The sequence below is a fragment of the Rhyacophila brunnea genome, unplaced genomic scaffold (assembly GCF_057557595.1).
Source record: "Rhyacophila brunnea isolate RB1 unplaced genomic scaffold, BYU_Rbru_1.0 scaffold_3, whole genome shotgun sequence".
Lineage (NCBI taxonomy): Eukaryota > Metazoa > Arthropoda > Insecta > Trichoptera > Rhyacophilidae > Rhyacophila > Rhyacophila brunnea.
The window spans coordinates 34,676,789-34,691,874 of record NW_028232965.1 but is presented as its reverse complement, the minus strand read 5'-3'; the positions used below and the strand labels follow the sequence as shown (position 1 = coordinate 34,691,874).

Below are 15,086 nucleotides of genomic sequence, written 5' to 3'. Positions count from 1 at the left end.
TGTGTAAAAGCAAGTGGGCTGTTAAGAGACAAGAATTTTTGCGAAGAAATTAAACTTTTTAAAAGGTGTTTGCAATAAATAAATTAAATGAGTCTCTCATTTCAAATGTACATAATAGGAAAAATCTGTTTTCAACCAGTGTACCACAAGTGAGTGTCCTAGTGTGCCACCAAATTTTACCTAGGTATAAAGAAATATATAAATATAACCACATATAAATAAATATAAAATAATATATATAAATATACCCACAGTGGCCGCGCGGCTTAAGTGTTGGACTATAATGCCGTGGGTCCCAGGTTCGAATCCTGGGTCTGGCAAGTACACATTTATTGTTTTCAATTTATGAGTCAGGGTATGGACCTAATAGGTTGAGCAAGTGGCTGACATCCAGTTCTCGTAAAAAACAAAATCTGTTAATACAAACCTCTACTGCGTGGAGCCCCATATGATCCTATAAGGATCAGACCTGGTCGGGGAAAAAAAAAAAAAAAAACTAATTCCGTATTCGATTCTAAGCAAATCATATTATTGGCTTCCAAAGTGGAAGTTGTATTAACAGCCTTTTTTTACAAAAAATAATAAAATCATTGTTAGTCATTCGCCCAACCCATTGATTCATTGCACTGGATCAAAAACACATTGAAAACAAAAAGTATTTTTTAACCAGCCGCAGGCTCGAACCCGCGACCCACAGCTTCATATGTATACCCATAAAGAACATCAAACCTACACCCATGACAACAATCAACAGATACTATACTAGCTAGACGCCGTTAATGGCAGCTCATCTACACATGCATTAGTTTAACATGAAAATTGAACAGCAAATTAGCTGCTCACACATTTTACTGATTGCTTCGTTTCCACGCGCTCTGTCCCAGTAGATTAATATGAATCGCAGCACTTTATAGGGAGCATCATGTCTAATTATTATTATATCAATGCCATGTGAGTTATGACAGTCAGGTGTGCAGAATTAGTAAAAAGGTTGAAAAACACTTTAAAAACATTTCAAGTGATGATACCAATGAAAGTGTGCTGAGATTTTTTTTTAATTTGGCATGAAATAGGATTGTTACTGGATTTTTAAATATAGTATGAAGAGCATATTATATCTTCTTGTAGTCTATTGTGACAATACAGATTATAACTCTGATGGTGCTAAAGGTTTATGCATGGTATCACTTTTTACCATGTAACGATATTCTGGGATAAGTGGATCTTGAAGAGGGGAAAATGAAAACAGTTAATAATAAATAGCTCTTTTTTTAGGATTTTATTTAATTTTCTCTTAACAAAAGTTTTAAGTTACTTGTCTATAGTAGTGATCAGCACTTAATTACAAAAATCTTATAAATATATTTTAAAATTATGACAAGTTGAAAACATCATAAACATTTTCGTACAATGTCGACGGCGTCCGCTGCTTCTCATCACCGTGTGGAAAATTCAATACAAACGTAATCATCGAGGCTCTGACGACAAAATTATAACGAGTATTTTAGACACGGCACAAATTTAATAAAAACAAAGTACCTGCATTTTTATTAGGATGAAAATTTGTAAATCCCTTCGAAAGAAAACTTATAAACAAACAGTTTCCACGTATAAGATCAAAGATGTCGCCGTGACTCCGATCCGACCGCTCTATCACGTCATGAAACGAACACTGTCCTCCGTTCGATTAAATTTGATAATTCATAAATAAACAGTTCACACTCACAAACTTTCGGAATTCTCTTCAGGGAGTGAATCGTTACGAGAGAGTATCTGTCATTTAGAAGAGTATCGTACCCATCCCTCCCATTTCTGACTGTTCTTTGACAAATATCTCAAAGTATTGATAGATGATGGTGACAGCGAGGAGAATACCCGTCCCGGAGCCAATGGCCCCGAGGAAATCCGCCAACACTGACAGCGCCCCTATGCACAGCCCTCCGAAGGCAGCCGCCGTCGGAATGTAGCGGTTCAACTCGTGGATCATGGAGTTGTCTCTGTGACCTCTCATCACCATCTGTTGCTCTTTCAGTTGTTTCGCCACCTGTCATAAATTAAGGCTGAATCAGTAAATGATATCTTCTAATTGCGTGGATAAAACTACTCATCCATAAAATACAAACACAACATATCATCGAAGTGATAGATTTAAAAACTCTCTTTTTATAATAGTCAAAAATATATGGAAAATCACATATGAAATGCATATTTCCAATTTTTAAAACTTAATTCATTGTCGAGTGGCTGGTCAAGTCGTGGGTTCGATCTCGCAGCTGGCAAAAACTCATGTTGTTTTTTCAATGTTAGTTTGGTCGTGTAGAAGTAAGTGTAGAAAAGGCTATCATCATGTTATTTATTGTACAGTCGAACTTGGTTTTTACGAGGAAGATGGGACCGACTGAATTTGCTCATTATCAGCATTACTCGTTATATTGTTATATAACATTTTTCGCGCCACGTTCTATTTAAGCATACGTAGCATAAGTAGTTCGTTATAAAAGTGAATAAATGTATGCAGAAAATCATAAACTAATATGTCAACGAATGTTTCCTCATTACATCCGAGATCTAGGTATTTCCGTGATCGTAATAACCGAGTTCGACTGTATTTGATTTTTAGGACGTCACCAAGTATTTTTTCTTTGCCTTTCGGGTTCGTTGGAGAGGTCATTCTGAAGAGATAATGTGGACACAACATTACACAACACAACATTATTTCTTGCAAACGACCTTTGCAACGACCCCAAAACGTCAAATAAATAAGGAACAGACCCCAAAAACCAAGTAAAATAACAACCAACCGTGAAAGTCTCAAGTCACTATGCCACTCCAACCGAGTGCACCGATCCGTTTTCAAGTCTCGCCTGCTGGGCAAAATTTATATTGTTTTGCCAATCAATGTGGAAAGTAAATTCTGGGATTAAGTGAGCAAACGTGGCGCTTACGTCTTTGGCGGAGGATCCTGACACGTCGATCCACGTCTTGGAGAAGAAGGCGCATGAGCCCAGCATGAAGATGACGTAGAGGACGGCGTGGACGGGGTCCTGAGCGATGTGGCCCAGTGATTCGGGAGGACTAAAGTAATAACATAATCCACCGACAGGGTACGCCCGAGCCGGGCCGCCGCCTCCCACGTCCGCCCAAACTCCCAGCAGGTTCACCAAAAAGTTACCGCTGAACTTCACGGCCAACATCTGCAAGAGATTATATCAAACTTCCAGTGAGATAAACAAAATTCAAGTACACATTAAATATATGACACTTTTTTTTTTAAATATAAATATATGAAATAAAAATGAATTGTATTTGATTTTTGGGGTGCCACCTCCCCCTTCGTTCCTCAATATTTCAAGCTTGTTGGGGAAGTTATTTTCATGAGGCGTACAACAAACCCAAAACGTTGAGAAAAGAACATGCAATGACAGCCCAAATACAACAATTGACTGAAAGTTTCAAACAATCAAAATAAATATTCGTAATATAGTAAGTAAGAAATTTCAATACACAATTTGTGAAACTGTCATTTACTTAGTTTTGATATTTCATAATTACAAGTGGAACTCAATTATATTATAATTGAAAAATTTTTAATAAGTATAAAAAAAATAAGCAAACGTAATATATGGCTAAACGCCCTTACCTGAGATATGACATATAAATTGGAAACCAACGCGCTCTGCAAGATGATAGGGATATTTGATGTGTAGAAAAGTTTGATCGGGTATGAAGAGTATTGTCCTCTGTAGCGAGCTGATTTGATCGGTAGGTCCACCCTGAATCCCTGAAAAATGACAAAACACAAAAATTATATAAAAACCATATCAAATGAGATCAATTTTATACATCGGAAGAGGTTAAATTTTTTTTTGTTTCGATTATGTCCAATCCTAATAAGATCATATCGGCCTCCATGGAGTGGAGGTATGTATTAACAGATTTTTGTTTTTACAAGAAATGGATGTTAGCCACTTGCTCAACCTATTAGGTCAGCGGTTCCCAACCTGTGGTACGTGTACCACCGGTGGTACGCGAGTGGATAGTTGGTGGTACGCGAAAAATAATCAGTAATGGCGGACATAAAAAGTAAAAAAAAATCAGTCATAAAAATAATATTTAAACTATTGTACTTTTTCAATAATTCAAAATTTTAATTAATAATAATTATACAGTACAGTTGTTAATATGTACAGTCGATGATCGAAAATCCAACAATCAATATCGTATTTTTGGAGTGCACTTTTAAATTTAGCGCGTTAGCTATAAGTAACTTGAAATGTCGCTGTCACTGTTATAATGTTGCTGTACTCCATTCACTTGAGCGCGTGGCTTACGAGTGACAGATGCGTTGTTGTTTGTGATTGTATCATCTTTGTTTATTAAACTTCGTTGATCCTGTGTGTTAACTAACTTTTTTCTTTTTTAATAAGACATGGATCAGTGGTTAAAAACCGGTATGTGCCAAAATCTCAAACAAAACACGGACAGTGATGTATTGCCAAGTTATCCAAATGACAGTTCTGAAAATTCAGTGCAAAACGTGCAAAATTTTATATACATATATTTTCTATTAATATCGGTAATTTTTGGGAAAAAATTGCCTGCGGCGCATTTCATTTTTTTTTATACAAATAATTTAATTTAATTATATGTAATGTTTTTTTTTAATAAAAATTAGTTGTCAAAAAAAAAACTTCTTTAAATGTCCTGGTTTTGAATTTCAACAAGAAATGAGCTTCGGCATCTTTTATTAAAAAAAAAAAAAACATTGTAATATGTAAAGTTCAAATGTCTCATTTTTATCAGAAAAAATAAAACCTTTGGTATTCTTTTTTAAACTTAAATAAATTGAGTTCTGGGAAATATAGTCACCCTATAAAATTTATAATGCAAATAGAATAACAAATTTCTCGAAATACAATCATTTTTACAAAGTGGTACAATTAAGCGTGATGTACTACCAAGTGGTACGCGAGCCAAAAAAGGTTGGGAAACGCTGTATTAGGTCCATACTCTGACTCAAACACAAATTTAAAAACAATTTGTGTATTTGCCAGATCCACGATTCGAACCTGGGACCCATGACGTTATAGGTCGATACTTAAGCTGCGCGGTTAAAATACATTCATTTAAAGAGATTTTGAAGTTACAAATATAATGGATGAAGATATTGAAAACTTTAATAAATGATTTAACCCCATCCTTGAGAATAACTAATCTAAGTATGTACCACAAACAACGATATGATTGATTGATAAATGTAATGTAAAAGAGAAACTCACTTGGAAGTATATTACTATAGCAAAGACTAAGACAGTGGCCAGAAGATTCATTAGGTTGGGAAGATTTTGGCGGTAGAAAGCTTCACGGAGAGCTCTGACTTTGTCTTGTCTGGTAGCCAAAAGATGGAATAGAGCAATAACAGCACCTTCGAACTCTGTGCCACGACCTAGAAACACAACACAATTTAAAAATTTATTTCATGTTTAATATTCCACATAACAATGAATAGCCCCAACATTAGGATTACATATTCATAGTTATATGTTTGCATATTATCAAACATGCAGTGGAACCTCGATTTTACATGCCCAAAATTCATGTTTTCCCACTATCTGTGTCTAGGTTTTGCAGTCCTGTTTTATTTTAAAACGTTTATTTCCCACAAGTTACGTCTGAAACATTATTTAAAACTCAATTTAAAGTAAAAATTAAATTAACAACACATTCAATTACATAATATTATGGATGTACATAAATGCACTGCAATCACTGAAATTGTAAGTTTCAGATGCATATGCGGATTACAGCGCAGTTGGTTAGGGTGCTGACATATATTCATAATCCGGTGGATGAACTTTTACTTTTTTTGCTTTAGGCAAGATGCTATGAGGTACATCGAAGGCATAAATAGCTATTTTCCTATCATTGATGACTTCTAATCAAATGGACTGTTTTTTAATAAAAAAATATTTTAAACCCCATTTGAATTTTTGATTATTTGTCTGTATTGAAGATATTATCAGCATGGGTGATTGATTATCTTTGCTGTACAACTGTTTCCAATACTAAAATGTTACAAATATTCAATTCAAAGAATGTTAATAATAATTATGTTACATGGATTATATGGATAAGCTTTATATATGTTACACCGAATGTGCGAAATTGACTATTACATGAAATGGGCAAAATTTTGGCTAATTCATGTAATAGTCAAGCCTGTTGCCTTATTCATGAATTAGGTAATTTTTCTGCTGAGTACATGAATTCGCCACGGTATGGAATTCTTGAACTGTCATGACATGACAGAAGAAAAAGTAAATTTAATAGGGATGGTTTTATTAGTTATAATTGGACATAATATAATATTATTATTATTAGGTTAGGTTAGGTTTTGTAATTCTGAATTAAATTATTCAACTGAATGTCCATTTTGAGGTTAGCTATCAAGAGTCAACAAACATTCAATCGACCATTGCACAATTGATACCCAAGCACGAATCAAATCGCGAAAATACTTTTCAATAAAATTCTTCCGTAGAATTTTTTTGCGCATAGTAAATGGATATGAACGTCATTGTAGTTATTGATTGGTATATTTTTATATTATAATCAATGACATTTGACACATTTGTTTAGTTGCAAAAAACACCACGGAGCGCGATCATCTATTTTGACCATAGATAATATAAATGTACATTTTGACCAATCCATGAGCATTTGATACATTTAGTTTAGTTGCAAAAAATACCACCGTAGCGCTACTATCTAATTTGTCCAAGACATGAAGTAGGCAGAAAAATTACTGCCGATTTCACGCACTCTCCAGATATTTTGTCTAATTCATGAATAAGGCAACGGGCTTGCATTTTTCATGATTTAGGCAAAATTTTGCCCATTACATGTAATATTCAATTTCGCACATTCGGCGTAACATATACATGTACAAATAGTGTGTTTAAAATGGACACAATCGCTTTTAAACTTACCAGTGTTAACAGTGGCTGGAGAGAATGCCTTCCAAACAATTGTTTCGCAGATGTTTGTAGCAATGAAGAGTGAGATACCTGACCCAAGTCCATAACCTGAAATGAAAATGAACATATTGAATTAAAGAAACTTTTAAAAGTTTTTATAGATATAAATTATAACCTCCATTAATTTACGAAAGACCAAAAATAATCAATTAGTAATTATTTGATAATGTTACCAAAAACTAACTAATTAACAGAAAAACAACAGTATGCAAGAAACATTTGTACATTAAAATGAATTTATTAATAATCATACCAGAGGCACAAAAAATATTTCTTTGAATAAAATCAACGAGGCTTGATAATTAATCATAAAGGTCAAATGGCATACCTTTCTGAAGCAGCTCATCGAGAAGTAATACAATAAGACCAGCAACAAACAGTTGAATGATGATGAGCAAGCAAACTCCAGCTCCGATTTCACTTGGCTCTCCGTACATTCCGGTCATTACATAAACTATCGCTTGGCCTACAGTTATCACCATACCGAACACTGTAAAAAAGAAAAACAATATAGAATTATACAACAAATCTACATTGAAAAATGAGGAAAAACCACAATACTCGTTTGTTCAGAAACTTATTAGTGGTATAATTTTAATAGTGTTTCTAAACGCAAACACGGATGAGCAAAACAAGGGGTAATAATTTTAGAACATTAAAAAAAAATACCTATTAATAATAATTCATTCGATTTTTGTATAATTCCACAGGAAATAGCAATCCGAGTTTCGCTCTTCGGTCTCTTTAATCATATGGTATACAATTGACCAAGATTAAAGTTTCTAAAATTACTTTTATTGCAAAGACATATTTTAAATTCGGTTCATAGTTGTTTCTAGGAATTTTTCAAATAGACATTCTGAAATCCAGTATTGAATAGAAAATAATTTTATTAATAATTATTTTCATGTGCAAGTACGTCACAACTAAAAATTTGGATTACTACTGATGCCAGCTATAAATCATAATAGTAATATCAATACCTAGAGCTATGCTTTAGCCAATCACATCGCAATGAAAGTAAAGTCGCTAAAGCCGATTCTTATCTATTGAATAGTATCAAAATGTCATCAATTAGAGTTAAAATAAACAATTTCTATCAAAGTCAGTTGATGTTATTCCTTTTTAATAAAACAATTAACCAATAAGATCATTTTGCGACTAATTGTTTTGAAAAACCTTGTTATTCACGTATTACTTACACTTTTGAGCGCCATTAAATAAAGCTCTGTCTTTCGGTGTGTCTCCAACCTCAATAATCTTGGCACCAGCTAGCAGCTGCATGATGAGGCCAGAGGTGACGATGGGTGAAATACCCAGCTCCATAAGTGTTCCTCTGTTCGAAGCAAGGATCACACGAATCCAGTAGAAAGGATCTGCACTGTCCGATGACATGATACCGAACAGAGGTATCTGAAGGAGAAAAGAAACTTTAACATCCCATAAGTATTCCTAAATACATCATGTATATTTGATTCTAGTTTGAAAGTACAACACAACTTCTTCTGTTATTGAAAATGTATGGGCTTCTTATAAATTTATATATTATTTATAAATGGTTGTCCTGTACCATTGCTTTCTGAGATGACATGGTGAAAGATGTCAATCGAGAATATATCTAGGTAGGTATATAATATATAGTACCCATTCAAACAGACGATCAGTCACTTTTGTATTTCAATTGCAAGTTTAGAAAGTGATTGGTACACTATGCTTTAGATTTGATTTTTTTTTAATATTATTTTGCGGAACATGGTCATTTGATTCATGATGAACATACCTGGCAACATACTAAGAAGATAAATAGAGTAATTGCAGTCCATAATACTTTCTCCCTAAATTGAATCTGAAAGAAAAACAAACACATTAATAATATTTTGAGAAATTAACTTATTTTGTACAATAAATTATTATTTAAGAAGGTCTTCATCTTTAATAGATTGTAAAATAATATATTTATTATCATGCTGTCACAATAAATGGGAAATAAGGAAACAGTTTAAAATGTAGTATTTTTAAAAGTGAAAGTAATGGGTACTCAAATTAATATTATCGTAAAATCAAAGGAAACGAAAATATGTCCACACTACTGTCATTGTTCAAGATATTAAAATGATTAGATAATTTGTGACCGAAAATATCTCCATATTGAAAATTGCATGAACATTCAAAACAAAATTGTCCATGTTTCCTCAGGATATAACACAATCCTTACACGGCTAATATGTAGGGCAAATAGAAAGTTCTAAATGGAGCATACGGTATTTTTCTAAATAATAGGAAAAACGATCAGGCCTGCCAAATTGCACGGTACATACCTTCCTTTCGGGTTTCGCTATTTCTGGTAGAATACTACAGAACGGTTTGATTACTTCGAGGAATTTAACTAGAAGAAAAATAAATATGAATTAGTACAACAATATCATTCGTTCCATATACAAAATTGGTAAATGTAAGCCTTTTGTATACGTGGGCAAAAACGATGAGACAAATCATTCAATTTGGTTATATTTCAAAGCCATTTCCGAATTAAGTGACAGGTAAAATCCCAAAAACAAATTTAACACAATAGTCTACTTACTCCCCATCGTGTCTTAATTGATAATTTCTTCTTAATGAGACTATAAACACGTATTACTCCTCCAAATACCACTGACAGAAACGACGGCAGCCAGACCCGAAAACCAATCTAGCACGAAGTGAGCGTGCGTAGCCGCAGCATTCGGCTCTTTCAAATGACACGTCCTCAACGTCACGTCACGTGACCGGTGATGTTGGATTGCCGTGTAACGACCTCGACCTTTAAGTTGCCATCACAAAAATTTTTTTTAAATAAAATTTTGTTCAATTCACGATTTCTTTATATAATAGAAGTTAACAATATAAATATCTAGTAAAATCAGTTCATACAAATTATTAAATTCTTTTGTAATCCCCAATTTGAAGTATCAACGTCTTAAGGGTAACAAAATTAACGATTCTTAAATTGCAAAATAACAGGTATACATAATCATCCTTGATAGAATCCACCACAAATTTTAAAACAATGTAATTTCTAATATTTTTAAGGTATTGTTCGAAATAATATGACTATTAAATAATATTTGCATACTATCAAGTCAATTTGTTTTGTTATATGTACAGAGTTCGTTGATCACAGATTAAAGTTCTCAATATTATACTAAACATTAAAATAAATAGTGAATTATCGTTGTTTGGCTAATAAAGGTAAATTTTTCGGCCGATGATGCAGTCTCAGTAGAATGAAGTAAAATACCACGGTTCACGAAGGTCACTTATTATTACAAAATGAGCGCACGAGCCTTGACAGTGTAATGTCTGTGCTCCATTGGCACACAATTCAGACAATACAGTCTTCGGACATTTTTTCGCTGGAGCACCCAGGCTCGATAGATTTCGAGGCTCGTATCATTCAAACTGAATCGAACAAATCAAATGGACGATTGGATTTATTGGGATTGGGACCATTTGGCAGAATGTCCACGGGAACCAAAGAGATTGAAGAATTAAGAGGGAACATACCATCATTAACGTACCTACGAAGAAATACGACACGGAGAAAAGACAGTTGGTATTACTGGAAGCTGTAAGTCGTAAAAAAACATGGCGAATGCCGGATAAATGAGTGTTGTTATTATTCTACGTTATTCGGCTAAAAAGGTGTGTATTAATGAAAGAATACAAAGGAGTAACAGCATTTCAGAACAATATACCTATGCATACTATTAATTTATACATTGATAATTTTTCCTAAAAGATTTTTTACAATAACAATTCACAACTTTTACAACAAACGTCAAAAATGGTTGTTTATTGTGAAAAAACTCCAGGGCCGTAGGTACTCATAATATTATTTTGAACCCAAAATATACGATGTGTTTTTCAAAGTAAAAACTTTTAGTGGTAGTTAATGACATCCGTTATTTACATAGATTTATATTTAACTTCAGAGTTAAATATATTTTTAAGAATAGGTACCTACCAAACATTTTTTTTTATTTATATGAAGTATGTAATGAAGTATATGTAGCACTTTTGTAATTTTATACTTACCTGTATTTTTTTTTTGTTTGAATAATGATTTAATATGCTGAATAGATAAAATTTTATATTGTAATTAACTATATAATCAAATTTTCAACATATCGTCGCTGCGCTTCCAAAATCTGCTATGTAAAAAAACACAACTTTTCCTGAAGGAAAAAAACTGATTTACTCAGCTATGCCTCACATTTTTTACTAAACAAATAAACTGAAAATTAGATCCTTACGTCGGATTCAGTATAAATGATATTTATAATAGAACATTGAACACTTCAGTCGTAATAATTTTTTTTTGTGGGTAAAAAGCACATAGCTGGTTTTATGTAGGTCTTTTAATCCGCTTTGTGGTAGAGGCAGAATATAGCGGATTTTAATTAACGTGTATTTTAGACATAGCGGAATTTACACCAGGTTAGAAATGATAATTACCAGCGTTCGAAATGGAAAATTTTACGAACCGGAGCGCTCGATAATTTTACGAAAATATCAGCTATATTATCGTAGTAGATTTTTGGGTTTCCACCGTGTGTCTTTCTTCCTTCTTTACTCGACGTTTCGGGCTCGTTGTAAAGTCCATTAACAAGGAATGATATCATCTCTTCAAAGAAGGAAGAAGGACACACGGTGGAAACCCAAAAATCTACTACGATAAAAAAAACAACCGTGAAAGCCTCAAACATTATATCAGATATATTATGTTATAATACATTAATTGTAAATGTGATTTATAAAAATAAGTGTGTTATTTTTTTATTATGTGAAATATCTAGCTCAGACGGTCAAATTAATATTTCCACGAGACGGAGCGATAATTTCGTGGAATTTATGAACCGGAACGGCGCTCCGGTGCGTTCCAGTCCATTTCGAGCCCTGATAATTACATAATTAAATGATATTAACTTTATGCATAAAATATCTTTAACCAAGCCAATTATATATTTCAAACAAATCTTTATCTTCACAGCCAAAAATTTACATATAAATAAGTAATTATCGAGTGAAGGGTAAATAAAAATATACGGAAAAGGATGGATAAATCATTTTAAATAAATTTATTATATATGACATTTTATTTATCGAAACAAGAAAAATATAGTAACTAGTACTACAATCCAAATATTATTCTTAACCAACAGATACCTACTTAATAATACAATAATAATCATCTTAACATTTTAACAAAAAAAAAATAATCTCTCAATAATTATGCCTAAAACACTAATAATGCCTACTGGTAAACTAAACTTTCTTCTTATAACTATTGATATCTAAAAAAAATTGTAGGTACCTACCTAAGTAATCAACAAAATCAGTATTTGAGATTATCGTAAAAGAAGTGATAATCTCGAGGCATATCAGTTTATTGTGTTTTGAGAAAATCGAAGTTTAATATTTGAGATGAGAGATATATAACTTTAACGATTGTAATTTTATTTCTCAAACTTATTTATAATAATATGCCAGCGAAAGTTATGTACCTATTAATTTATGAATAATATACATACCATAATAGCACAATATGTACTCATAAGTAAGTTTGCAAAAGCACATTAAGAAGTTATAATATTAGGATATTATAGTAAACAGTTGTATTAGTGACCGGGCTTTTAAAATTAACACTCTTCTTTAAGTAAACGTAAATAATTATGTAGTGTAATGTCATTTCACGCTGTTTTTAGAGCTTAAATATTATTTTTCGACCAGTAAAATGCACGTTCTGAAGCAGGACTCAGTGCAAACTCCGGTATGTGTCATTAACAGGCGCAATAGTAAGTTTTTTGTTAAATTCAAAGTGCGATATGTGACATACAGTACGTGACATACAGTATTTTGCAAGCCATTTTTTAAATGAAAATACATAGCTTGTTTTGAATTTTTCTAAACCAGCTTTGATATTAGAAAACGGGTTTCACAGGCCCATCCGCCGTGTCTTTTTCTATCACATAGAGTAAAATACCGATTTTCTAAAAAAAAAACGTTTAGCGGATTTTGCAGGTGCAACGACGATATCTGTATTTTGTGTCTAATAGGTTTATATAAACAAGTAATTTTACAAACAGTGGGTATGTAAAAAACGAACCCATGTTATATTTTTATTTTATAAAATATTTTCAAAATACACACGTGTAAATAGGTAATATAATAAATTTCTTTTTTGATGTGTAATTAATGCGGTCCACACACCAAAGCAAATATTCGCCAATCAAGCTCGGATTGGCTTACGGGAAAGAGCACGCTTGATCGACCGCCTTGCGTCTTGAGTGCGATTTTGCAGCGAATAATCGCTGCGATTGTTTGATGTTTCGGTATCGAGCATTAAAATATATCGATAATTTTATATTATTCGCTATTGACTCAGAAGTCCCTTGAGATGTTGATCGTATTTTTTGCCTTGTGTTCTTCTGTGCTGGCCGCTTTTTACCCCCTTTTCTTCTCGATTATTTATCTCTCTGGTTGCTCATCTTGTTTAACTGGCTGGCAGGACTGACGCTTCTGTTGGTGGCGTACTTTGTCTCTGCTATTCATTAGCTGATTAATTTTTCCTTTGTTCGCAAGCGGGAAAAATTGAGTCTTACGAAAGTACAGTAAAAATTGTGAAATTGTGCATTAACATGAAGCGTAATGAAGACAGCAACGTCGTAGAAAGACTGGCGATGGAGACCGACTCGCATGAGTCGGAATTACTGATGGAGGATCCCGTGAGTGAGCTGATGTCATGATGAGTAATGTCAATGGATAATAAGGTATCGCATCTTTTCAATGTTGGCCTAACAGGGTGTGCCTGCAGCGGTACCTACTCCGCAGAAGCCGACAGTAAACATCGACTATCCGGTAAGTTTGTTATGGGCCGCAAGGCCCGAACCAGCGGAAAAACCCAACAGGATTCCGTTGCCTGTATTTAGTGTCGTAGTATAGGAGCCTGCTTTTCCGACGCCAGGCAAAGCTCGGGTAACGAAACTTACCAGACTCCAGCTTTTCGACACAGATAATTGGGCGGGTGTTCGCTATGCTGAAACCCAAAAACAGTATTTGGCGGCCCCGTCCTTCGTTGAGTTGGGACTCAACGATGAGTTATGCCCCTACGATCGTTCATCGCAAACCATACATCTAATAGAGCGTACGATCGCCGGCCTCCAAAATGCAATGCTCGCTCAAAACGAGTGCATTCGGGACTCGTTACAGCGAGTGGTCGACTCTGCCAGCGACCACACCATTGGTACGGCTCTTTTTGAGACGGTCGTAAAGGAGTTCGGGAACTCGTCAGCACTAGCGTCCCACCTAGCGCCGAACATATCTTCAACAAAGATAAACTGGCGGTTTTCCTAGAAAGAGGTGGGGGTCGCGAGAAGGTCTTCGATCAGACCTCCAAAGTGGTTGATCAGGGCAGGGAGAGTCAACCTAGCACTTCGTCAGGTGGACACAAGGACACCTTTCGGAGGCAGGGATACACGAGGAGGATATCAGACGAGGTTAGGGGTGGCTTGCCGTGAGGTCCACGCCCATCCAATCAAGGTTTTCCCAGAGGTAACCGAAGTGGTGCGAGGGGCACTTACCCTAGACGGAGGTGACCGAGTCTCACTCACCACGTTCACAGGGTGACGCCTCCAGCATTTCCAGGAAATCTGGCAGGCCAAGGGTGCACCACCACCATTATTAAGAATAATAACGGGAGCCCGTATTCCGATTATAAAGAAACCTCCTCTAATAATGCCTTCCGTACAATTCCAGAAGAATTTCCAAACGCGACAATCGCCGGAGATCACTTCACAAATCGCGGAACTGAAGAAATCGGGAGTATTGGAATCGGCAGAGCCATCTCCAAGCTTCCTCTCAACCCTGTTTCTAGTAAGGAAGCAAGACGGCAGTCAAGGACCCGTCTTCAACCTAAAACGCCTAAACGGTTTCCTACAACCAAGGCCGTTCAAATTGTTCCACCATTTCAAGGTCCCAACATTCCTGCAAAGGGGAGACTGGTTAGTAAAA

The 15,086-nt window shown here is 34.6% G+C and overlaps 1 protein-coding gene across 1 annotated transcript; it reads right to left on the bottom strand.

Annotated features, from left to right (window-relative positions):
- Nucleotides 1-1,253: 1,253 nt before the first annotated feature.
- Nucleotides 1,254-9,738, bottom strand: Sec61alpha (SEC61 translocon subunit alpha). The gene is made up of 10 exons (XM_085952452.1): nucleotides 9,619-9,738; nucleotides 9,356-9,423; nucleotides 8,818-8,883; nucleotides 8,240-8,450; nucleotides 7,366-7,527; nucleotides 6,990-7,085; nucleotides 5,280-5,446; nucleotides 3,641-3,781; nucleotides 2,946-3,194; nucleotides 1,254-2,044 (listed from the first exon to the last, which is right to left on the bottom strand). Exons 1-10 carry the CDS (start codon nucleotides 9,623-9,625, stop codon nucleotides 1,781-1,783), a joined length of 1,431 nt encoding a protein of 476 aa, XP_085808578.1. The 5' UTR covers nucleotides 9,626-9,738; the 3' UTR covers nucleotides 1,254-1,780.
- Nucleotides 9,739-15,086: the final 5,348 nt, after the last annotated feature.